Source organism: Pristiophorus japonicus, chromosome 12 (genome assembly GCF_044704955.1).
Source record: "Pristiophorus japonicus isolate sPriJap1 chromosome 12, sPriJap1.hap1, whole genome shotgun sequence".
Lineage (NCBI taxonomy): Eukaryota > Metazoa > Chordata > Chondrichthyes > Pristiophoridae > Pristiophorus > Pristiophorus japonicus.
In genome coordinates, this window is record NC_091988.1 from 22,347,289 (window position 1) to 22,373,102 (window position 25,814).

Sequence of the window (25,814 nt, forward strand, 5' to 3'; positions counted from 1 at the left end):
AACTTACCTTGCACTCCACACATCCCTCTCTCTCTGTCTCACTATCTACATTATCAGTTCCCCATCTCACTAGCCATCCCTCACACTCATCCTCGTCCAATCATACCAACTAAGAACATAAAAGGGTAGCCACTTAAGTTCATTAGCCAATGTTCATGTATAGTTAATGTTGATGTGTTGTCAAACATTGAAATCTTTATTTTCAGCACTTGGCGTTCTTGGACAGATTTGTGGACTGCTTTGGAAGTGGCTTAGTGAATTGTAGTGAATGGTCAGACATAAGGGTACCCCCCACAATGGTGATGAGTGTGAAAGGAATGGGTTGGACGTTGCATGGATGCTTTATGGAGCTGGTATAGGGTGGTGCCAACCTGGCGCATTATGTGACAGTCAAGGTGCACAGCGTGAAGTGAAGCAAATGCAGCCATTTGTAAGCGGTTTTGCCCTTGGTGGTTTTGAATCACCCCCCTTACAACAGTTCTAGACACCGGAATTATAGTGGTGAACAGAAATACACAGTTATAGCCAAATCTTTCGGTCTCAACCGTCACAATGCTTTTATTCAAGTTAAAGCACACACCTGCACCCAGTAAAACACACCCTTGTGGTGTAAAACAAACATAGTAAAACACACAACCCTGGCCCATCTAAACAGGCTCCTAACGCGAAGTACCCAAGACTAAAACACCCCTGCTTGGATTCAAAAGTGCACCACCGAATCTGTCCAAGAGATTGTGCGTACGCTTACGATCCTTGCAGAAAAACCTCCCCACTAAACCGCTAAGGCTTGGTTGGGACACACGACACTTGGGCAGTGGTCTTAAAGATGCGTGGGCTGGGATAAATGCTCACCAATTACCCCTTTGGCTTACTCGCTGCTTCTCCTGATGAGGCGTATCTTCTGGTTCTGTACCAATCTGTGGTATTCAAGTCCAGTCTCAAGGTCAGCTTCCCAGTCAAAATAGCAAGGCTCTCTTTGCTCATGGATGAGGTTTCTTCTCTCCGTCCCAGACGGAATGCTCAGTCCTTATGCTTGAACGAAGCAAGTAAGCATAGGAGAGAGAGAGAGAGAGATGGCAGCCGAAACCTGCAAAAATGCTTCTTCTCACGCCAAAAGTTCAACTGTCCTTCACCTGAGGCAGTACTACTGAAAGAGCAAAATCATGTCTTAGGCCTGTTCCTGTGTTACTGGGCTGTTTTCTTGATAAGGCTCCAACAGGTCTGGGTGGTCGAAAAACTTCATTTGTGTCCTGAGCACCGACCAGTCTTCTTGATCTCTCACTGATTACATGACAAAGGGCCCATCCATCAACTATCTTCCTGCCATTTCAGCCATTGATTCCTGCCCACCTGATGTGTATTCTTGTGGGACAGGTTTGGACCTGTCCCACATCAGGCTGTCTGCCCTTGTGCAATAACAGTCAAATTAAAGCAATGTCCAAAACTTTTAAGTCCAAAAGTTTATGCTTTTGCTGCTGATGTTTTCACGGAATTCTTACATATGGTTAGGCCATCTAAGGACCAGGGTGAGATTTTTTCAAGGGCACCGATGCTGCTGGAATAGATGGCAGATGAGGTTGAGATGACAGAAGCGATCTGTCAATGGTGAGAGAGGTTGCTCCAAGGAGGTGACAGCGAATAGAGAGTTCACTGCAAACACTTTCAAAGTGTACACAGCTCAAAAGTTTCTTCCAAAACATGATGGCTTCAGCTTCTGAAATTGGAAAGTGAACAGCTGTGAAATGATAGTTTTATACTTCTGCAGCTGTCAACTAGCCAAAGTGATGGACAGTCACTGAGAATCCAACTCCACTTACCTGGCATGAAACCCGAGGCACAGCAAACCGTGGTAAAATTGTAAGTGCCTGCTCTTAAGCCTCTTAACTAGCATTTAAATACCTTTTAATTATGTTAATTATCTGTCCCGCGACTTGCTGTCGGGACTGCTGCAGATCTGACAGGTCAGAAACTCACACGGCAGTGGGTTCAGAGCGGGATCCTGACCTGTCTCCAATCCCACACTCGCAGGCCTGTGTGTGTGCTGAATCTTTACCTGAGTTTCCAACCAGCACTCCTGTTGAGTCAGTTAGGCTTTTAGGGATGGCTCCTGGGCAGATGGGCCTCTTCTCCACAACAGCTGGACCTCCTGTGGTGACAGGTAACCTCCTCCTCAATGACGACTGGGTCCCCCTCTCCTACGTCGGCGACTGGCCTCCCCTCCTCCTTCAGCGACGACTGGAGCTCTCCTTCCCCACTGGCGACCTGGCCTCTTCTCCTCCTCCAACACGTGGTGAGTACCATGGCTGTGAACCCTGAACCCCAGTGGACCACTGACCCTCCAAATGCCTGCCCCCAACCAGACCTCGGACCACCTACTACCAAAGGCGCTACCCAGCGCCGAGCCTGCGGCCAACATCTCGCCATAGGCAACTAGGCCCATATAGCAGTGCCTGGTGTCCAGTCGTCCTGAACCCCCTTGCCACTTGATCAAGACCTTGCTCACCTAAGCCCGTGTGGTAGCCGGTGTGCAATGACCACCCCACATTAAAAGAACTCACACACAGCCATCTTCCACTCCGTTACCATGAAGTTCAGGACCTGGAACATCAGGACCCTCATGGACAACCCCAACAGTGACAGGCCGGAACGCCACACCGCCATAGTTGCCCAGGAACTTAGATGCTTTGATATCGACATCGCCGCCCTAAGTGAGACCCAGCAGACAGGGGAAGGCCAGCTCAAGGAACAAGGTGGAGGTTACACCTTCTTCTGGAAAGGGAAACCAGAGGGAGAACGCCACCTCCACGGAGTCGGCTTCACCATCAAAAACAAGCTGGTTGACCGCCTCAAAGACTCCCCCTGTGGGCCTAACGAACGCCTCATGATTCTACGACTCACCCTATCCCGGAACCAGTGCGCCACAATCATCAGTGCATATGCTCCAACATTCGATGTCCCCTCTGACACCTGGGAGTCCCTGGCCAAAGACTGCCATAAGTGGAAAAAGTGCATCCGGGAGGTAGCTGAGCAGCTCAAGTCTCATTGCCGAGAGCATGCAGAAATCAAGCGCAGGCAGCGGAAAGAGCGTGCAGCAAACCAGTCCCACCCACCCCTTCCCTCAACGACTATCTGTCCCACCTGTGACAGAGTCTGTGGCTCTCGTATTGGACTGTTCAGCCACCAAAGAACTCATTTCAGGAGTGGAAGCAAGTCTTCCTCGATTCCAAGGGACTGCCTATGATGATGATGATAGGGATGACTCCTAGCAGTGTAACTACTGATCCTTGGGAACCCCTGGCTATGAGGGAGGAAAACCATGTGAACAGCACATCACTTGCTGCAGCAGCTGAAATGGTCCTGCCAAAATTTAAAGGCAGAGAGGTCGGCCAAAATTTGATTCGCAAAGATTTCTTATTGGTTAAAAGGGCAGAAAGAAGCAAAAGTCTGCTAAACTATGCCATCATTTGCAAAGTTAACCTTTGAAGTTACTGGACCTGTCTTCCACTGTCACAGAATTCTAACACATTTTTCCCCAAATGTATTCCTTCAGATTGGTGAGAAGAGGCAGAAAAGGAGGAGCAGTAAACCCCATCCACTCACCTTTATTTAAATATGTGGGAAAACTGTAGCCGGAGCAGTATACCCATAAGTTGACGGGAGGAAAAAGAGTGTGGCCATTTGTAGGGGCTTGGTAGGCAGCCTCCCCACCCCATTTGCCTACTTTATACACCCTGGAACTACACAAAATTGGGTGGAAAAGTATAGGAAAATTCTGTTCTGTCTACATTCACACATGAAGAATGGCCACTTGAGGTGAGGTGCCAAAATGCTAAGAGCACCTGCGCAACTGTACCACAACATGAGTCAGTGCTTTCAGGTAAAAAGCTAAAAACAGTGGCGGTCCAAAGAGACTTGGGGGTCCAGGTGCATAGATCATTGAAATGTCATGAACAGGTAGAGAAAATAATCAAAAAGGCTAATGGAATGCTGCCTTTTATATTGAGGCGACGAGAATACAAGGGTCAGGAAGTTATACAAAACCCTGGTTAGACCACATCTGGAGTACTGTGAGCAGTTCTGGGCACCACAGCTTAGGAAGGATATATTGGCCTTGGAGGGAGTGCAGCGTAGGTTTACCAGAATGATACCTGGATTTCAAAGGTTAAGTAACGAGGAGAAATTACACAGATTAGGGTTGTAGTCCCTAGAAGTTAGAAGGTTAAGGGGTGATCTGATCGAAGTTTCCAAGATATTAAGGGGAATAGATAGGGTAGATAGAGAGAAATTATTTCTGCTGGTTGGCGATTCTAGGACTAGGGGTCATGGTCTAAAGATTAGAGCCAGACCTTTCAGGAGTGAAATGAGGAAACATTTCTACACACAAAGGGCCCAAATTTGCCCAGGAGTTGCTCCATTTTTTCTGGAGCAACTTGATTTTTCTGGAGTATCTTAAAAATCCCCATTCTACAAATTTAATTTGCGCCAGTGTGAGTGAGTTAGTTAGGATTTTTTTGAGTTTCGTTTTTTTTTTCAAAAGGGGGCGTTACCAGCCACCTACGCCCGTTTTGGTCATTTAAGCCAGTTTGGACAGCTAATAGTTGCTTCAAACTAACTTAGGCCGGCGTATGTGGCCACTTGTGGCCGCACAGAAAACCCTTGCAGAGAGTTAAGAAATCAGCGCAGGTAGGTACTTAATAACATGACTAAAGAATGTGAATAGGATCAAACAGCTATACAGGACTGACAAACTTCGCAAAGTTAATTTACTATACAACAGAAACATTCATGGAAGCTTAAACTACAAAAATAAAAGAAGTAAAGAGACAAAACATATTTACATAATTTTTTCAAAATATCCAAATAAAAAATAGAAGTACCTCCTGCTCGTAGGAAAGTATTTTCATCAACAGGGTTAAGGAAAGTCTTGAGTAAGCTCATTAAAATTACTGGCTACACAGTTATCACACCCTCTCCTCCCCCTCTCCTCCCCCCATCAAAACTCTCCTCTCTTCTCCCCCCATCAAAACTCTACTCTCTCCTTTCCCCCTGGATCAAAACTCTCCACCTCCCCCCGCCACCCGCTCCCCCCCATCAAAATTCTCCTCTCTCCTCCCTACCCGGATCAAAACTCCTCTCCCCTCCCCGTGGATCAAAACTCTCCTCCTTCCCCCGCCGAACACAACTCTTTCCTCCCCGCCCGCCAATCAAAAGTCTCCCCGCACCAACCTGTTTCTTGTAGCCCTCAGCACGGGAAGGCAGTGGCCGGCCTGTGAGGCAGGCCACTCGGCCCGGGATAGGGGCGGGACGCGTTGGGTCCCACGCTGCAGGCACGCATCATCACAATCATGGGAGGAGCTACTGCGCATGTGTGAACGCTCCACTGCGCATGCGGACAGCTGCCAGCACTCTTTTAGGCGCAGGGCCCTAGCTCCACCCCCCAATGGACTCGCCACGCTGCACCAAGCCCCGGGAGAGTCGGCCGAGGGGCCAGAATCCGGGGACATCTTTTTTGGTCTTTTCTATGTTTGCCGCCATTTGGATCGTAGGAAAAACGGGAGGGCCAAATTTGGGGCCAAATTTGGGCCCAAAGGGTGGTAGAAGTTTAGAACTCTCTTCCGCAAACGGTAATTGATGCTGGATCAATTGTTAATTTTAAATTTGAGACCGATAGCCTTTTGTTAACCAAATATATTAAGTGATATGGGCCAAAGGTAGGTATCTGGAGCTGAATCGCAGATCAGCCCTGATCTCACTGAATAGTGGAACAGGCTCGAGGGGCTGAATGGACTACTCCTGTTTCTGTGCTCCTATAAAACTAATTCTGAGGCTAGCACCATTTGAAAGTGTTGAAATGCACAAAAATGACTCATTTAACTAAATCATTCCTAATAATCCTGCTGATGATAATATTTGTGCCACTTCCAGTTGCTATCACGGGAAGATTAATTTAATCTATCATTTATCTAAGACAGAAAAGATAATGTCATTTAGTAACTTGAAAAATGTAATTCCATTTTGAATAAATATGGTATAATTTGTTCAAAATTACAATAATCTATATTGCTATTGTATATTGTCTCTTCATTTTGACTATTTTGCATATTTTCAATGACTCATTGTCATCTTTATAGCAACGGACTTGTACTTTGCACAAACGCTTGAAGGACGATCAGTTCCATTTGCCACAGCTGGAGATTGTTACAGTGCTGCCAGATGTCCACAGGTAACTTAGTTATTTAGCTACTTAATATGGTAATATTATAAAAAGTCACAAAATGTACATTAAAAAAGCAACAAATCAGAAAACAGAAAAATAAATGCAGCGTGAATTACAATATATACACAAAAGTCTTGTACCATGCACACATGTACAAACCAGAATTAATGAGGGCCATGTCTTCAATTTATTCTCTATCATTGTCTATTTTTGTGAATGATTTGGTTACATATTTAAAGTGCAACAATTGATCGTGGTGTGAATTATAATTTAGCAGTTGAAGTGGAATTTACCAAATTACAGAAAAATAATCTGATTGTTCTGACATGAGTGTAATTTACAGGGCTATAATGTCAGCAGCTAACGTGCTGGCTGTGCATTATAGACAAGATGTCCATATTTGTATTTGAAAATGAACAGAAAATATGCATTAATAATTTAAAGCACTAATCTAGTGCTAGCAAAATATTTTCTGAAGAATTCTGGTCCATTTGCTAAACTGCTTTTTGATCCTGTTTTGTTATACAGGTAGCATATTCCCCAGTTATTTCCCTGTAGGTATATTAATAATTGTAAAATACATGTTAAGTTAGAAGAGGTGTTTTATTAACATTTCATTAAGGATTTAATTCAATCTTTGGAATATCAGGATATCTTTGTAATATGATACTTGATCAGGAGTCAAATATTTTGTAAGAACACATTATCACGATCACAAAATTAATTAAACTTCCTTTTAATAGAATATAATGATAATTGAAACTTTCTTTTATTTTTTAAGCAAACCATTTAATTTTGCAGCAACAATATAATTTACTTTCTTCTTATTGGTTATTATGTACATTTGTACAGTGTTCCTATGCACCCACCTACCCACATTAAAACAAGATATGAAAGTGTAAAATGACCTACAACTGACGATAGAACGCTCTTCATGTCCTACCCAGGAAATGTAATTGGTGCACAAAGAGAACTGTACATTTTGCTCATTTCCACAAAGTATTTTCAACAGCAAAGCAGATATTTCCAAGATTATTTCTTCCTTTATTACAATATATTCATTAAGGCTCAGATTTAATTGATATAAATCTTCCTGACACTACAGGCTAATCAGATTGTATTTCTGCCATCATGAGTGGCCTTGATGTTGCATAGATAAATCATTTTTGTCTGTTCTATATGGCAGTTCATGTGAGATTTCACTAGGAACATAGGAAGAGGAGTAGGCCATTCAGCCACTTGAGCTTTTTGGGGAAGAGAGTTCCAGATTTCCACTACCCTTTGTGTGAAGAAGTGCTTCCTGATATCACCCCTAAATTGCCTAAGTCTAATTTTAAGGTTTTGCCCCTTTGTTCTAGATTCCTCCACCCCCAGAGTAAAGAACAAGGGTGCATAACCTAAATGAGAAAAATCCAATCATACAAGGCAGGAGAAAGATGAGAGCTAGCCATATAAATATATTGGGCCCAAGTTTCCACATGATTTGCGCCTGATTTTTAGGAGCAACTGGTGGAGAACGGACTATCTTAGAAATCGCAATTCTCCACAATTTTTTTTCTGCAGTTCTAGTCAGGTAGAACAGTTCTACTTTGGAACAGAATTTTTTCTTCAAAAGGGGGCGTGTCCGGCCTGATTTGAAAGTTTCCACAGTGAAAACATACTCCAAATTAAAGTAGAATGGAGCAAGTGAAGATTTTTGTAGAACTGAAAAAAACCTGTTCTACACATTAAAAAATCAGGCGCAGGTTACAAATTAGGCGTCCAGAACGAGGTGGGGGGGGGAGGGGGGGGGGGAAGGGAAGTAATTAAATTCTATAATAAATCCTTATTTATATTTATACAAATATTATACAAATAAATCCAACCTGAATAAACATTTATAAGCAAAGAAAAGATTAAATAAACCATCTTCCTACCTGTGTGAAAGTGCTTCAGGCCCCGTCCCCAGCACCAGATTTACAGGTAGGTGGCGTTGGGTTGGGTCGGGTCGGGGAGGTTCGGGTCGGGGGGGGGGAGGGAGAGAGAGGGGGGGAGGGAGAGAGAGAGGGGGAGGGATGGGGAGGGGAGGGGGAGAGGGGGAGGTCAGGTCGGATCCAGTCCGGGAGCGGGAGTCGGGTCGGGTCGGGGGGCGGGAGCGCGGGTCGGGTCAGGTCGGGTCCAGTCGGGGGGGCGGAGCGGGAACAGGAGCGCGGGTCGGGTCCAGTCGGGGAGGCGGGGAGCGGGAACAGGAGCCCTGGTCGGGGGGGGGGAGCGGGTGTCGGGTCTGGTCCAGAGGCAGGGGGTGGCGGGGAGCGGGTGTCAGGTCTGGTCCGGATTCAGGGGGGTGCGGGGAGCGGGTGTCGGGTCTGGTCTGGAGGCGCGGGGAGCGGGTGTCGGGTCTGGTCTGGAGGCGCGGGGAGCGGGTGTCGGGTCTGGTCTGGGGGGGGGGGGGGGGGGGGAAGCAGGAGCTGGCCGTGGGAGGAGCCTTATTCATGCAGCCCCAGTGAGGCCATTTGGCCAGGGCTAGGGGCTGCGTGCTTCAGGCCCCTCCCACACAGTTCGGCGCCTGGAGCTACTGCACTTGTGTGCCCACTGTATCGCGCATGTGCAGAGGTCCCGGCACTGTTTCAGCGCAGGGACCTGGCTCCGCCCCCCCACAGCTCGTGCTGGCTGCGCCGAGGGCCAGAGGACCTGCAGGTAGGTGGAGAATACGGAGGATTTTTTTAGGCGCACTTTGTGGCGCGAAAAACGGGCGTCCAGGTCGGGACTGCGCCGTTCTAGGCGCGTGTGGAACTTGGGCCCATTATAAGGAATGACCAGAACTAGAGCAAGAAACAAATATTAATACAACCACATAAGGGAAGTCCAAATAATGCTGGGGATAGAGAAAAGAAAGAAATAGCCTGAGAGACAGCCTATACTAGATTTATTTTCAGGTCTTTTAAATTGAACTCCCCGAACTGGAGGTTTGGAGGGAAGCAATGCTAAAAGTTTGTTCTGGAAGATCCAAAGGAAAAGAAGACATTTTATAATATACAAATTAGCCAGAGCACAAGAGCGTGACATTCTTGCATGCACAATACAAGAACTCACACAAATTTTTATTCATTTTTGGGATGTAGGCATTGATGACAAGGGCAGCATTTATTGCACATCACTAGTAGTCCTGAGATGGTGGTGGTGCCTTCTTCAACTATTGTTTCATACAACTGGGTGGCTTGCTCAGCCACTCCAGAGGACAGTTAAGAGTCAATCATGGTGGTGTGAGACTAGAAACACATATAGGCCAGATCAGATAGGACGACATGCTTCCTACTCTAAAGGATATTAGTGAACCAGTTGAGTTTTTACAACAATTCAAGAGCCTCATCGTGACTTTTACTTATACTAGCTTTTTATTTCCAGATTTTTAAAACTGAATTATAATTCTCAAACTGCCCTGTGGGGATTTTGAACTTACCTGCTCTGGATTTTTAGTCTAAGATGCCAGTAAAATAACCACTACACTACCTTGCAATATCCTTTTGAATAATTACAGTAATGTTGCATTGTCAAACTGCTGCATAAAAATAGTATTAACAGTAATTACTATCATCAAAACATAACTTCTCCAATAAAAGTGTGAGTAAAAGCCTACACTGCCCTATGCTGAATATATCCCAGTGGCTGTAATAAAATCGTTTTGAATTTCATTAATGTATATCAAAATTTAAAATACATCACATCACAATTTTATTTAAATTGTAATTTCATTTTGAAGCATTTTCTCTCATTCCACCAGTTTAGGTTGCATCATTTATGAACATTATATTGCGGTACTGTTTTACATGCTATAACTTGGATTCCTACTTTAACCAAATTGGTCAATAATGACAGGAAGCTTTTAACAATATAGCAAAGATGTATTTATATAATATGTTTGTACTTTCACTGTGTAATGCTTTTTAATATAATCAGAATGTGCTTAATGATCTGTAAATTCCAATTGCACGATGCAAAACAATTACTTGGCATTTAAATAAGCTTTGATAAATCATCCATGACACATTCTATGCAAATATGTTAGTTATTTGTTTAGTGAAATATGCTCACTTAATTATATTAGACATTCAAAATAAGTGTGTATAGTACGGCAGATATATAAATCTTAGCTTGCAGGTATTAGTTGACAATAGTTATCTGAACCTTATTTTACAATCTATTTACAAGCACAACAGCAGTGCCCTCTACAGATAGTTCTGAAACAATGCAGTTAAATACCTGCTACATGTTTAAAATTAAAAATATAACCAATACAATTTCTGAATCATGTACCTCATTAACATAGACTACTTAATTAATTCTAACCACACTACAACACAGATGCAAAATTGTTGTATTACATTAAAATAAGTACTAAAATTAATGTGTAAAATATTTTTATTAATCATTCTATGTGTTAAATCTAGCTAAAATAGTAGCTAAGCAACAAATTCAAAATATTAAACTTTTTTCTAATAAATTGTTACCATTGTCTATCATCTATAAGTAAGTTAATGGGGAAATATAAAATGAGAAAAACTATTTGTATTAATCTGTAGATTTTTTTCTTAATTTTTATCCATGTCTTATTTCTAATTGCAGGTGTGGTGAAATAATATCCTGCACATTGACATACGAGACATGTTGAAATCAAACTTTTATTGGTTTTAGATGTGACAATGCACTAGCTTTATTTTATGCTTTTTCAAAATCTAATGGTCCAATATGATTTTTCTTTGAACTCCGATTAATGTGGACATCTTATAACATATGAAGGGCATTTTTTTCAGGGTCAATTTAGCATTAATCTTTCTGGAACAGGACTCCGAGTGTCTGAATCAACAAGGTGGATTTCACAGGGAAATTATGCTGTTGTAGAAATACAACGATTGCTGGTAAGAATCTAATGGAAAATGTGGTTGAATATTATTTGGCAAAAAGTAATTGTACTTAGGTTAAATGTTATTTGAAGAAAACATAGTACACAAAAAAATAGTTGTACCTAAATGAAATGTTATCTGGTACATTGTTTGTAGCAGATGCTATTTATTGGTACAACTACTTTTTTGTACGATATATTGCTAGCAGTAATAACATATATGGCTAGTAATTTTCCAGTATAAACCAGTAAAAGAGTAATCTCCTAAGTTCTTCAGTCTTTTCCAAGGAGACTGTATTTTGGTACAAGTTAGGCAATTCTTCAGTTGCTGGAAAGAAAAGATAGAGAGTGAGTCATCCAGGCTGCTGTCATGTACAACCTAAATCCAGCCTTCAGAAGGTAATTAGCACTCAGAGCAATCTCTGCTGGCAACTAATTCATGGGGGGATAGTTTTAACACAACCTGCATAGCGGAAATCTGGCAGGATTGAATTGGCTGCTTGTTTTACGCCCTGCCCGATTTTACTTTCTATTGATGTCAAAGGAGTTAAGTAAAAAAAAAATCAAGTAAGCACAATTATTCTTTCACGATTCTGCACCTGCAGTATTTTGCTTTAGTCTTTTGTGTTGCTCTACATAGAACCATAAAAGTTTACAGGACAGAAGGAGCCATCAATCTGTGTCAGGAATTTGCTACATCAATCCAAAACTAAACCAAAACTGCCGTGTGCCCCCTCCATAGCCCTTTATCTTTAAATGTTTGTCCACTTTTCCCTTAAAAGATACAATGGTCTCTGCTTCAATTGCTTCCTGTGGCAAAGTTTCAGCAACCTTCTGCGTAAAGAAATTTCTCTGAACCTTTCTCATCACTTTGTTAGTGACAATTTTAAATTGATGACCCTTCGTCACTGACTTCCCAACCAGAGGAAATAATCCTTCCTTTATCAAAAACCTTAAGAAGTTTAAAAATCTCTTTTTAGCTTTCGATTCTCCAGTAGAAATAGTCCCAATATCTCAAGTCTCTGCTCATAACATTTTGTTGTCATCCCTCATAACATCTGGTGAATCTACACCATATCCTCTCTATGTGTTTAATATCCTTTCTGAAATAGAGCATCCAAAACTTTATGTGGTGCTCAAACTATGACCTAATGATTGCCTCCCCGCACTTGCATTTTCAAGGAATTTAGTATTTGAACTCACGGGTCCTTCTGTTCATCCACATCCTTCACAGTGTTTTCATTCAAGATATACTCTCATTCCTAGCTCTTCCTCCCAAAATGCATTAGTTGCTTTTTCTTTTCATTAATTTGCATGTGCCATTTGTCTGCCCATTACACTAACTCATATCTTCCTCACTGTTTGCCAAATCCCCTTATATGTGTCATTAGCAAATTTTAATATTGTACTTTCAAAGCCCCCAAATACATATACATAAAAGGGAATCCAAAAGTCTTCTATAGGCATATAAATAGTAAACGGGTAGTAAGAGGAGGGGTGGAGCCGATTAGGGACCAGACAGGAGACCTATGCATGGAGGCAGAGGGCATGGCTAAGGTACTAAATGAGTACTTTGCATCTGCCTTTACCAATGAAGAAGATGCTGCCGAAGTCATAGTGAAAGAGGAGGTAGTTGAGATACTGGATGGGATATTAGAAAGGTTGGGTGTACTTAAAGTCACCAGGATTGGATGGGATGCATTCTAGGATGCTGAGGGAAGTAAAGGTGGAATATGCGGAGGTACTGGCCATAATCTTCCAATCCTCCTTAGATACGGGGGAATTGTAAATATTGCACCCTTGTTTGAAAAAAGGGTGTAAGGATAAACCCAGCAACTACAAGTCAGTCAGTTTAACCTCGGTAGTGGGGAAGCTTTTAGAAATGATAATCTGGGACAAAATTAACAATCACTTGGACAAGTGTGGATTAATTAAGAAAAGCCAGCACGAATTTATTAAAGGCAAATCGTGTTTAACTAACTTGATTGAGTTTTTTGATGAGGTATGATCATATTGAATGGCGGTGCAGGCTCGAAGGGCTGAATGGCCTACTCCTGCACCTATTTTCAATGTTTCTATGTAACAGGGAGGGTTGATGATGGCAATGCAGTTGATGTGGTGTACATGGACTTCCAAAAGGCGTTTGATAAAGTGCCACATAATAGGCTTGCCAACAAAGTTGAAGCCATGGAATAAAAGGGACAATGACATCATGGATACGAAATTGGCTAAGTGACTGGAAACAAAGTAGTGGTGAACAGTTGTTTTTCGGACAGAAGGAAGGTATACAGTGGTGTTCCCCAGAGATCGGTACTTGGACTACTGCTTTTCTTGATATATATTAATGATTTGGACTTGGGACTACAGAACACAATTTCAAAATTTGCAGGTAACACAAAACTTGGAAGTATAGTGAACAGTGAGAGGTTAGTGATAGACTTCAAGAGGACATACACAGGCTGGTGGAATGGGCGGACATGTGGGAGATGAAATTTAATGCAGAAAGGTGCAATGTGATACATTTTGGTCAGAAGAACAAGGAAAGGCAATATAAATTAAAGGGTACAATTCTAAAGTGGGTGTATGAGCAGAGAGACCTGGGGGTATATGTGCAAATCCATTGGCAGGATAGGCGCACCAACGTCAGTGTTCTCGCTCATGCCAACATCCCCAGCATCAAAGCATTGACCACGCTCGATCAGCTCCGATGGATGGGCCACATCATCTGGCATGCCTGACACGAGACTCCCAAAACAAGTGCTCTACTCGGAGCTCCGACACGGCAAGCGAGCCCCGGGTGGGCAGAGAAAACACTTCAAGGACACCCGCAAAGACTCCTTGAAAAAGTGCAACATTCCCACCAACACCTGGTAATCCCTGGCCCAAGACCACTCAAAGTGAAAGAAAAGCATCAAAGCACATGGGGGTAATATACTGACATGGATAGGGAACTGGTTGGCAGACAGGAAGCAGAGAGTCGGGATAAACGGGTCCTTTTCAGAATGGCAAGCAGTGACTAGTGGAGTGCCGCAGGGCTCAGTGCTGGGACCCCAGCTCTTTACAATATACATTAACGATTTGGATGAAGGAATAGAGTGTAGTATCTCCAAGTTTACAGATGACACTAAACTGGGTGGTGGAGTGAGCTGTGAGGAGGACGCTAAGAGGCTGCAGGGTGACTTGGACAGGTTAGGTGAGTGGGCAAATGCATGGCAGATGCAGTATAATGTGGATAAATGTGAGGTTATCCATTTTGGGGGCAAAAACACGAAGGCAGAATATTATCTGAATGGCGGCAGACTAGGAAAAGGGGAGGTGCAACGAGACCTGGGTGTCATGGTTCATCAGTCACTGAAAGTGGGCACGCAGGTACAGGGCAGTAAAGAAGGCAAATGGTATGTTGGCCTTCATAGCTAGGGGATTTGAATATAGAAGCAGGGAGATCTTACTGCAGTTGTAGAGGGCCTTAGTGAGACCTCACCTGGAATATTGTGTTCAGTTTTGGTCTCCTAGTCTGAGGAACGACGTTCTTGCTATTGAGGGAGTACAGCGAAGGTTCACCAGACTGATTCCAGGGATGGCTGGGCTGTCATATGAGGAGAGACTGGATCAACTGGGCCTTTATTCACTGGAGTTTAGAAGGATGAGAGGGGATCTCATAGAAACATATAAGATTCTGATGGGACTGGACAGGTTAGATGCAGGAAGAATGTTCCCGATGTTGGGGAAGTCCAGAACCAGGGGACATAGTCTTAGGATAAGGGGTAGGCCAGTTAGGACCGAGATGAGGAGAAACTTCTTCACTCAGAAGGTTGTTAACCTGTGGAATTCACTGCCGCAGAGAATTGTTGATGCCAGTTCACTGGATATATTCAAGAGGGAGTTAGATATGGCTCCTACGGTTAAGGGGATCAAGGGGTATGGAGAGAAAGCAGGAAAGGGGTACTGAAGGAATTATCAGCCATGATCTTATTGAATGGCGGTGCAGGCTCGAAGGGCTGAATGGCCTACTTCTGCACCTATTTTTCTATGTTTCTATGTTTCTATGGAAGGCGCCGAACACCTCGAGTCTTTTCGGCGGAAGCAAGCAGAAGCCAAGTGCAAACAGCGGAAAGAGCGCGCGGCAACCCAAGCACCCCACCCACCTACCCCTTCAACCACCGTCCGCCCCACCTGTGACAGAAAATGTAGGTCCTACATTGGACTCATCAGTCACCTGAGAACTCATTTTTAGTGTGGAAGCAAGTCATCTTTGACTCCGAGGAACTGCCTAAGAAGATATGTGCACAAATCGTTCAAGGTGGCAAGGCAGCTTGAGAAAGCGGTTAAAAAAGCATATGGGATCCTGGGCTTAATGAATAAAGGCATAGAGTACAAAAGCAAGGAAGTTATGATGAAGCTTTAGAAAACACTGGTTCTGCCTCAACTGGAGTGCTGTGTCCAATTCTGGGCACTGCACTTTAGGAAGGATGTGAATTCCTTAGAGAGGGTGCAGAAAAGGTTTACAAGAATGGTTCCAAGGATGAAGGGCTTCAGTTACGTGAATAGACTGGAGAAGCTGGGGTTATTCTCCTTAGAGCAGAGAAGGATGAGAGGAGATTTGATAGAGGTGTTCAATATCATGAGGAGTCTAGACATAACAGATAGAGAGAAACTGTTCCTATCAATGGGAGGGTTGAGAACCAGAGGACAAAGATTTAAGGGCCACGGTTTTACTGATTGAGGCTGATCTTAAATAAAGGCGATTACAAAGATACGAAGGCAGAGTTGGCTAAAGTGGACTGGGAAATAGATTAAAGTGTAAGACGGTTGATCAGCAGTGGCAGACATTTAAGGAGATATTTCATAACTCTCAACAAAAATATATTCCGGTGAGAAGGAAAGACTTTAGCAGAAGGGAGAACCATCCGTGGCTAACTGAGGAAATAAAGGACGGTAGCAAATTGAAAACAATGGCATACAATGTTGCCAAGATTAGTGGGAGGCCAGAGGATTGGGAATTTTTTTTAAACCAGCAAAGGACGATGAAAACAATAATAAAGAGAGAGAAGATGGATTATGAGAGTAAACTAGCAAGAAATATAAAAACAGATTGTAAGAGCTTTAACAGATATATAAAAAGGAATAAGGTAGCTAAAGTAAACATTGGTCCCTTAGAGGATGAGACTGATGAATTAATAATGGGGAACAGGGAAATGGCAGAGACTTTGAATAAATATTTTGTATCGGTCTTTATGGTAGGAGACACTAAAAACATCCCTATAATAGATAACCAAGGGGCTATGGGAAGAGGGAAATTAATACAATCACTATCACTAAAGAAAAAGTACTCGGTAAAATAATGGAACTAAAGGTGGACAAGTCCCTTGGACCAGATGTCCTGCATCCTAGGATCTTAAAAGAAGTGGCTGCAGAGATAGTGGATGCATTGGTTGCAATCTACCAAAATTCTCTGGAGTCTGGGGTGATCCCAGCAGATTGGAAAACCACAAATGTAATATCCTTATTTAAAAAAGGAGGCAGACAAAAAGCAGGAAACTAGAGACCAGTTAGCCTAACATCTGCCATCGGGAAAATGTTACAGTCCATTATTAAGGAAACAGTAGCAGGACATTTGGAAAAGCATAATTCAATCAAACAGAGTCAGCCTGGTTTTATGAAAGGGAGATCATGTTTGACAAACTTGCGGGAGTTCTTTGAGGATGTAACGAGCAGGGTGGATAAAGGGGAACCAGTGGATGTGGTGTATTTGGATTTCCAGAAGGCATTCGATAAGGTGCTACATAAAAGGTTACTGCACAAGATAAGAGGTCACGAGGTTGGGGGTAATATATTAGCATGGATAGAGGATTGGCTAACTAACAAAAAACAGAGAGTCGGGATAAATGGGTCATTTTCCGACTGGCAAACAGTAACTAGTGGGATGCAACAGGGATCCTGGGGCTTCAACTATTTACAATCTATATTAATGACTTGGATGAAGGGACCGAGAGTAATGTAGCCAAGTTTGCTGGTGATACAAAGGTGGGTGGGAAAGCAAGTTGTAAGGAGGACACAACGAACCTACAAAGGGATATAGACAGGCTAAGTGAGTGGGCAAACATTTGGCAGAAGGAGTATAATGTGGGAAAATGTGAGGTTATCCACTTTGGCAGGAAAAATAAAAAAGCTAATTATTATTTAAATGGAGTAAGATTACAAAATGCTGCAGAGGGACCTGGGGGGTCTTTGTGCATGAAACACAAATAGTTAGTATGCAGGTACAGCAAGTAATCAGGAAGGAAAATGGAATGTTGGCCTTTATTGCAAGAGGGATGGAGTATAAAAGCAGGAAGTTCTGTTACAGCTGTACAGGGTATTGGTGAGACCACACCTAGATTACAGCATACAGCTTTGGTTTCCTTCTTTAAGGAGGGATATACTTGCATTGGAGGTAGTTCAGAGAAGGCTCACTCGGTTGATTCCTGAGATGAAGGGGTTGCCTTATGAAGAAAGGTTGAGCAGGTTGGGCCTATACTCATTGGAGTTTAGAAGAATGAGAGGTGATCTTATTGAAACGTATAAGATACTGAGGGACTTGACAGGATAGATGCAGAGAGGATGTTTCCACTCGTGAGGGAATCTAGAACGAGAGGACATAGTTTAAGAATAAAGAGTCACCCATTTAGAACGGAGATGAGGAGGAATTTCTTCTCACACAGGGTCATAAATCTGTGGAATTCTCTGCCCCAGAGAGCTGTGGAGGCTGGGTCATTAAATATATTTAAGGTGGAGATGAATGATAAGGGAGTGAAGGGATATGGGGAGGGGGCAGGGAAGTGGAGCTGAGCCCAAGATCAGATCAGCCATGATATTAAATGGCGGAGCAGACTCGAGGGGCCAAATGGCCTACTCCTGCTCCTATTTCTTACGAGTCAGGGGCGGCCGAGGTCTGGAGCGAGGTGTCAGCCTCGCTCGTGGCTGCAGCCTGCTCGCTCCAAGTGATTTTACCTTGATGGGCCTTGTTAAACCCACCCAGCAAGGTTCCCGGTCAATTAAAAGGAAGCGGGTCTGATGACGTCATTTGAAGATGTGTCATCAGCCGGTTTTGATAAAGGAATCATGTTCACGTTAATTTTGACAGTTGTGCTGTCAGTGTTCTACAGCATTGAGGTGCAGCAAACACTGACAAGCACAACACAAAGGTACGCAGCTGCACCCAGGGTCTCCCATGGCTCCTTCCATGTGCTCATGGAAGGAGTCACAGCATGCAGGTAGGTTCTCTACCCTTCCAAAGGGGAGAAGAGACCTCTCCAGGAGACCAATGCAGCCTGGTTGCACATTGCACAGGAGGGTACAAGCAGAGATGTTGTCAGGAGGCCCAGTCTGCAGTGGCGCAAACCTTTCAATGATCTCAGTCACGAAACGTTACTGCAAATCCACACTCAACCTCATCCTGCTGTGCCACTCATCACATCCCCATTACTCTGCCTTCCTTACCCTACTCCTACATATCCTTACCCACACCAACTTATCTTGCACCTCCACCCATCCCTCTCTCTCTATCTACATTATCACTTCTCCATCCCACTAACCACCTTCATTCTGGTGCAAGCATACCAACGAACAACAAATAATGGTAGGCACTTGGGTGTTTCCGCCAAGGTGATTGGCAGAAGAACCAAAGGCGACATGAGGAAAATCTTTTTTTTGCAGCAGATGGTTAAGATCTGGAATGCACTGCTTGAGAGGGTGGTGTAGATAGATTCAGTCGAGGCTTTCAAAAGGAATTTGGATAAGTACCTGAAGGAAAAAAAATTGCAGGGCTGTGGAGAAAGGGCAGAGGAGTGGGACTAGCTGAAGTGCTCTTGCAGAGAGCCGGCATGGGCTCGTTAGGCCAAGTGGCCTCCTTCTGTGCTGTAACCATTCTATGATTCTATAAATGATGGGCAGGAAAAGACCGAGCTGGTCCATCATACCTACCCCACAATTATGATGCCTGAAGCATCAAAACTAGATGCTTCCTACTCCACACAGCCATTTAATACCTTGGAATATATCATCTATCATGTGGTAGCCGGTGTGCAATGACTACCCCACGTTAAAAGAACTCACGCACAGGCATCTTCCACTCCGTTAACATGAAGTTCGGGATCTGGAATGTCAGGGCCCTTGTGGACAACCCCAACAGCGACAGGTTGGAACGCCGCACCGCCATAGTTTTCCGGGAACTTAGCGCAGACACCGGAAAGAGCGTGCGGCAAACCAGTCCCACCCACCCATTCCCTCAACGACTATCTGTCCCACCTGTGACAGTGTCTGTGGCTCTCTTTTTGGACTGTTCAGCCACCAAAGAACTCACTTCAGGAGTGGAAACAAGTCTTCCTCAATTCCGAGGGACTGCCGATGATGATGATATATCATCTATATAAGGAAAACAAAATTGGACCCCATGGTGACCTCTTCGGTATCTCACTTCTCAATGTTCTACAATGAGCAACAGCCATTAACCTTACTCTTTTGTTTCCTATCCTGTTTACGTCCTTTTTCACCTCTCTTCTCTTTCTCGCTCTTCCTGGTCCACTTCTGCCCCCTTTTCCCACTCCTCTCATCATCCCCCACTCCACCACTTCCTCCCCCTCTCACTCCCTTCTCCTGCACTGCCCCTTCTCTTTTTACCCCTCCTGATCCTCTCAAACCTCCTCTTCTTTGCAACCCCCAGCCCGTCCTCTGAGAGCCTGGGGTCTAGCTTTCTCTGAGGGCCTTTTCATTTGCTTTGCCTTCTCCTCCCAACGCTTTGCCTATAGATTTGCTCTACCTTCTCTAACTCTGCTCATTTGAAGACCACGCTTGGTCTTGACTCCTTGGCTGGAATCTTCCCAGCCCTGCGAGTGCAGGTTTGGAGGCGGACCCACTGTCAAAATGGCCCTGATTGACAGCGGGTCGGGATCCCACTCTAAACCCGCTTCCGTGTGAGTTTCTCAGCTGTCAGATCTGCGTGCGGACCGCAAACCCAACAGCAAATGTCGGGACAGGTCATTTACATCATGAAAAGGTACTTAAATGTTAGTTAAGATGGTTAAAAGCAGGCACTTACAATTTTACCAACCTTTTGACATGTTTTCCATGTCTCGGGTTTCATGCCAGGTAAGTAAAGTCGGGTTCTCAGTGACTGTCCATCACTTTGGCTAGTTGACAGTTGCAGAAGTGGTATAAAGGCTACCATTTCACAGCTGTTCACTTTCCAATTTCAGAAGCTAAAGCCTTCATGTTTTGGAAGGAACTTTTGAGCTGTATGCACTTTGGAAGTGTTTGCAATGAACTCTCTATTCACTATCACCTCCTTGGAGCAATCACTCTCACCATTGACAGGGCGCTTCTGTCATCACAACCTCATCTGCCATCTATTCCAGCAGCATCAGTGCCCTTGAAAAAATCTCACCCTGGTCCTTAGAATCCCACCACGATCAGCCCCAACACCAACATCACTAAACACACCAGCATCACCACCAACAACACCAACCTTCTCTGCAATCATCTGATGCTGCACAGTACACAGGGTATCAGCACCTGACCACATTGCTGTGCGGGAGGTCAGGGATGGCCTCACCATGGCCACATGTAATTCACTTCACGCTGTACACCCTGACTGCCACATGATGCGCCAGGTTGGCACCACTCCACACCAACACCATAAAGCATTCCTGCAATGTCCAACCCATTCCTTTCACATTCATCACCATTGTGGGGGGTAGCGTTGTGTCTCACCATTCACTACAACTCACTAAGCCACTTCCAAAGGTGCCCAAAAATCTGTCCAGGAACGCAAAGTGCTGAAAATAAAGATTTCAATGTTTGACAACCCATCAACATTAACCATACATGAACATCGGCTAAAGCATCCAAGTGCCTACCCTTGTGTGTTGTTCGTTGGTATGATTGGACAAGGATGAGGGTGAATGTGAGGGGTGGCTAGTGAAATGGGTAACTGATAATGTAGATAAAGGGATAGATGGAGGTACAAGGTAAGTTGGTGTGAGGAAGGATGCGCAGGGATAGAGTAGGTAAGGCGGAGTGATGGGGATGTGATGGTGGTAAAAACAGAGAGACAGACTATTATCTGAATGGTGACAGATTAGGAAAAGGGGAGATGCAACGAGACCTGGGTGTCATGGTACATCAGTCATTGAAGGTTGGCATGCAGGTATAGCAGGTGGTTAAGAAAGCAAATGGCATGTTGGCCTTCATAGCAAGGGGATTTGAGTACAGGGGCAGGGAGGTGTTACTACAGTTGTACAGGGCCTTGGTGAGGCCACATCTGGAGTATTGTGTACAGTTTTGGTCTCCTAATTTGAGGAAGGACATTCTTGCTATTGAGGGAGTGCAGCGAAGGTTCACCAGACTGATTCCCGGGATGGCGGGACTGACATATCAAGAAAGACTGGATCAACTGGGCTTGTATTCACTGGAGTTCAGAAGAATGAGAGGGGATCTCATAGAAACGTTTAAAATTCTGACGGGTTTAGACAGGTTAGATGCAGGAAGAATGTTCCCAATGTTGGGGAAGTCCAGAACGAGGGGTCACAGTCTAAGGATAAGGGGTAAGCCATTTAGGACTGAGATGAGGAGAAACTTCTTCACCCAGAGAGTGGTGAATCTGTGGAATTCTCTACCACAGAAAGTTGTTGAGGCCAATTCACTAAATATATTGAAAAAGGAGTTAGATGTAGTCCTTACTACTGGGGGGGATCAAGGGGTATGGCGAGAAAGCAGGAATGGGGTACTGAAGTTGCATGTTCAGCCATGAACTCATTGAATGGCGGTGCAGGCTCGAAGGTCCGAATGGCCTACTCCTGCACCTATTTTCTATGTTTCTATGAGTGGCACAGCAGGATGAGGTTGAGTGTGGCTTTGCAGTAATGTTTTGTGATCTACTGAGATCATTGAAAGGTTTGGGCCACTGCAGCCTGGTCCTCCTGACGACATCTCTATTTGCGCCCTCCTGTGCAATGTGCAACCAAGCTGCGTTGCTGTCCTGGGGAAGACCCTACCGCCCATGGCAAGGGAAGAGGCCCTCCCGTGTGCTGTGACTCATAGAAACATAGAAAATAGGTGCAGGAGTAGGCCATTCGGCCCTTCGAGCCTGCACCACCATTCAATATGATCATGGCTGATCAGGCACTTCAGTACCCCATTCCTGCTTTCTCTCCATACCTCTTGATCCCTTTAGCCGTAAGGGCCACATCTAACTCCCTTTTGAATATATCCAACGAACTGGTCTCAACAACTTTCTGTGGTAGAGAATTCCACATGCTCACAACTCTATGAGTGAAGAAGTTTCTCCTCATCTCAGTCCTAAATGGCTTACCCCTTATTCTTAGACTGTGACCCCTGGTTCTGGACTTCCCCAACATCGGGAACATTCTTCCTGTATCTAACTGTCCAATCCCGCCAGAATTGTATATGTTTCTATGAAATCTCCTCTCATTCTTCTAAATTTCATTGAATCTTACTTCTCCTTCTTAGTCGGTCACTCGTATCGAGGATTACTTGCTTCCATGCCAAAACGGGATGAGTTCACAGGTGTTTCAATGACGGACCTGACATTCCAGGTCCCGAACTACATGTTGAAGGGTGGAAGATGCCTGTGCGTAGATTTTTTAACGTGTGGTGGCCATTGCACACCAGCCAGCACACGGGCTTGACAGAGCTAGGTCTTGTTCCAGTGGCAAGGTTTAACCAAGACGACTGGAGATCAGCTTTGCTGCACGGACCTACTGCACACACATATCGCAGTGTGGGCTGACTCGTGCTGCCCCTGGGCCCATGCCATTTCTGGGCCCCGAACTCACGCCTCTCCTGGGCCCCGATCACGTCGCTCTACAATCTCTCGCCACTCCTTCACCCTGACCTCGCGCTCCTGCTGTACCTGCCCACGCTCCAATCAGCGACCTTGTTTTTGGTGACGTCCAATCCAGTCGTCCTTTTCCAAGTAATCGCCCTCCTGCACCAGTTCGTGCTGCTCCCGGAAGTGGCCTCCACGCTGCTCCCGGGCCACCGCAACTCCACTCCTTTTATGGCCCCAACCTGTGAGAAACCACCATTGAATATAAGCCTAGTCGATCCACTCTTTCTTCATATGTCAGTCCTGTCATCCCGGGAATCAGTCTGCTGAACCTTCGCTGCACTCCCTCAATAGCAAGAATGTCCTTCCTCAGATTAGGAGACCAAAATTGTGGCCTCAGCAAGGCCCTGTACAACTGCAGTAAGACCTCCCTGCTCCTATACTCAAATCCTCTCGCTATGAAGACCAACATGCCATTTGCCTTCTTCACCGCCTGCTGTGCCTGTATGCCAACTTTCAATGACTGATGTACCATGACACCCAGGTCTCGTTGCACCTCCCCTTTTGCCAATCTGTCACCATTCAGATAATAATCTGCCTTCCTGTTTTTACCACCAAAGTGGATAACCTCACATTTATCTACATTATACCGCATCTGCCATGTATTTGCCCACTCACCTAACCTGTCCAAGTCACCCTGCAGCCTCTTAGCATCTTCCTCACAGCTCACACTGCCACCCAGCTTAGTGTCATCTGCAAATTTGGAGATATTACATTAAATTCCTTCATCTAAATCAATAATGTATGTTGTAAATAGCTGGGATCCCAGCACTGAACCTTGTGGCACCCCACTAGTCACTGCCTGCCACTCTGAAAAGGACCCGTTTATTCCTACTCTTTGCTTCCTGTCTGCCAACCAGTTATCTATCCACATCAGTACATTACCCCCAATACCATGTGCTTTAATTTTGCACACTAATCTCTTGTGTGGGACCTTGTTAAAAGCCTTTTGAAAGTCTAAATACCCCACATCCACTGGCTCCCCCTTGTCCACTCTACTTGTTACATCCTCAAAAAATTCCAGAAGGTTTGTCAAGCATGATTTCCCTTTCATAAATCCATGCTGACTTGGACTGATCCTGTCACTGCTTTCCAAATGCGCTGCTATTTCATCTTTAATAATTGATTCCAACATTTTCCCCACCACCGATATCAGATTGACTGGTCTATAATTCCCTGTTTTCTCTCTCCCTCCTTTTTTAAAAAGTGGTGTTACATTAGCTACCCTCCAGTCCTTAGGAACTTAATCCGGAGTCTATAGAATTTTGGAAAATGACCACCAATGCATCCACTATTTCGAGGGCCACTTCCTTAAGTACTCTGGGATGCAGACTATCGGGCCCTGGGGATTTATTGGCCTTCAATCCCATCAATTTCCCTTACACAATTTGCTGACTAATAAAGATTTCCATTAGTTCCTCCTTCTCGCTAGACCCTCGGTCCCCTAGTATTTCCGGAAGGTTATTTGTGTCTTCCTTAGTGAAGACAGAACCAAAGTATTTGTTCAATTGGTCTGCCATTTCTTTGTTACCCATTATAAATAAACTTGATTCTGACTGCAAGGGACCTACATTTGTTTTCACTAATCTTTTTCTCTTCACGTATCTGTAGAAGCTTTTGCAGTCAGTTTTTATGTTCTCTGCAAGCTTACTCTCATATTCTATTTTCCCCCTCCTAATTAAACCCTTTGTCCTCCTCTGCTGAATTCTAAATTTCTCCCAGTCCTCAGGTTTGCTGCTTTTTTCGGCATGCCTCTTTCTTGGATTTAACACTATCCCTAATTTCCTTTGTAAGCCACCTTCCCCATTTTATTTTTACGCCAGACATGGATGTTGTTGAAGTTCATTCATGTGATCTTTAAATATCTGTCATTGCCTATCCACCGTCAACCCTTTAAGTATCATTCGCCAGTCTATGCTAGCCAATTCATGTCTCATACAGTCGAAGTTACCTTTCTTTAAGTCTCTGAATTAACTGTGTCACTCTCCACCTCAATGAAGAATTCCACCATATTATGGTCACTCTTCCCCAAGGGCCCTCGCACAACAAGATTGCTAATTAATCCTCTTTCATTACACAACACCCAGTCTAGGATGGTCAGCTCTCTGGTTGGTTCCTCGACATATTGGTCGAGAAAACCATCCCTTATATACTCCAGGAAATCCTCCTCCACCGTATTGCTACCATTTTGTTTAACCCAATCTATATGTAGATTAAAGTCACCCATGATAACTGCACGCATCCCTAATTTCCTGTTTAATGCCATTCCCAACCTCACTATGACTGTTTGGGGTCTGTACACAACTCCCACTAGCGTTTTCTGCCCTTTGGTGTTCTGCAGCTCTACCCATACAGATTCCACCTCATCCATGCCAATGTCCTTCCTTACTGTTGCGTTAATCTCCTCTTTAACCAGCAACTCTACCCCACCTCCTTTTCCTTTCAGTCTATCTTTCCTGAATATTGAATACCCTTGGATGTTGAGTTCCCAGACTTGGCCATCCTGGAGCCATGTCTCCGTAATCCCAATTACATCATATCCTTTAACAGCTATCTGTGTAGCTAATTCATCCACCTTATTACGAATGCTCCTTGCATTGAGACACAGAGCCTTCAGGCTTGTTTTTTTTTAACACTCTTTGTCCTTTTAGAATTATGTTGTAATGTGGCACTTTTTGATTTTTGCCTTTCATTTTTCTGCCCTCCACTTTTACTTTTCTCCTTTATACCTTTTGTTTCTGATCCCATTTTACTTCCCGGTGTCTCCCTGCATAGGTTCTAATCCCAATGCCCTATTAGTTTAAATCCTCCCCAACAGCACTAGCAAACACTCC

The 25,814-nt window shown here is 44.3% G+C and overlaps 1 protein-coding gene across 1 annotated transcript in view; it reads left to right on the top strand.

Moving 5' to 3' along the window:
• Positions 1–25,814, top strand: part of adamts9 (ADAM metallopeptidase with thrombospondin type 1 motif, 9) — a 462,662-nt gene that overhangs the window by 405,007 nt on the left and 31,841 nt on the right. The window contains exons 37-38 of the mRNA XM_070895215.1: positions 6,132–6,223; positions 11,008–11,112. Of these exons, the coding sequence (XP_070751316.1) occupies positions 6,132–6,223; positions 11,008–11,112 (197 nt within the window). The remainder of the gene's footprint in view (positions 1–6,131; positions 6,224–11,007; positions 11,113–25,814) is intronic.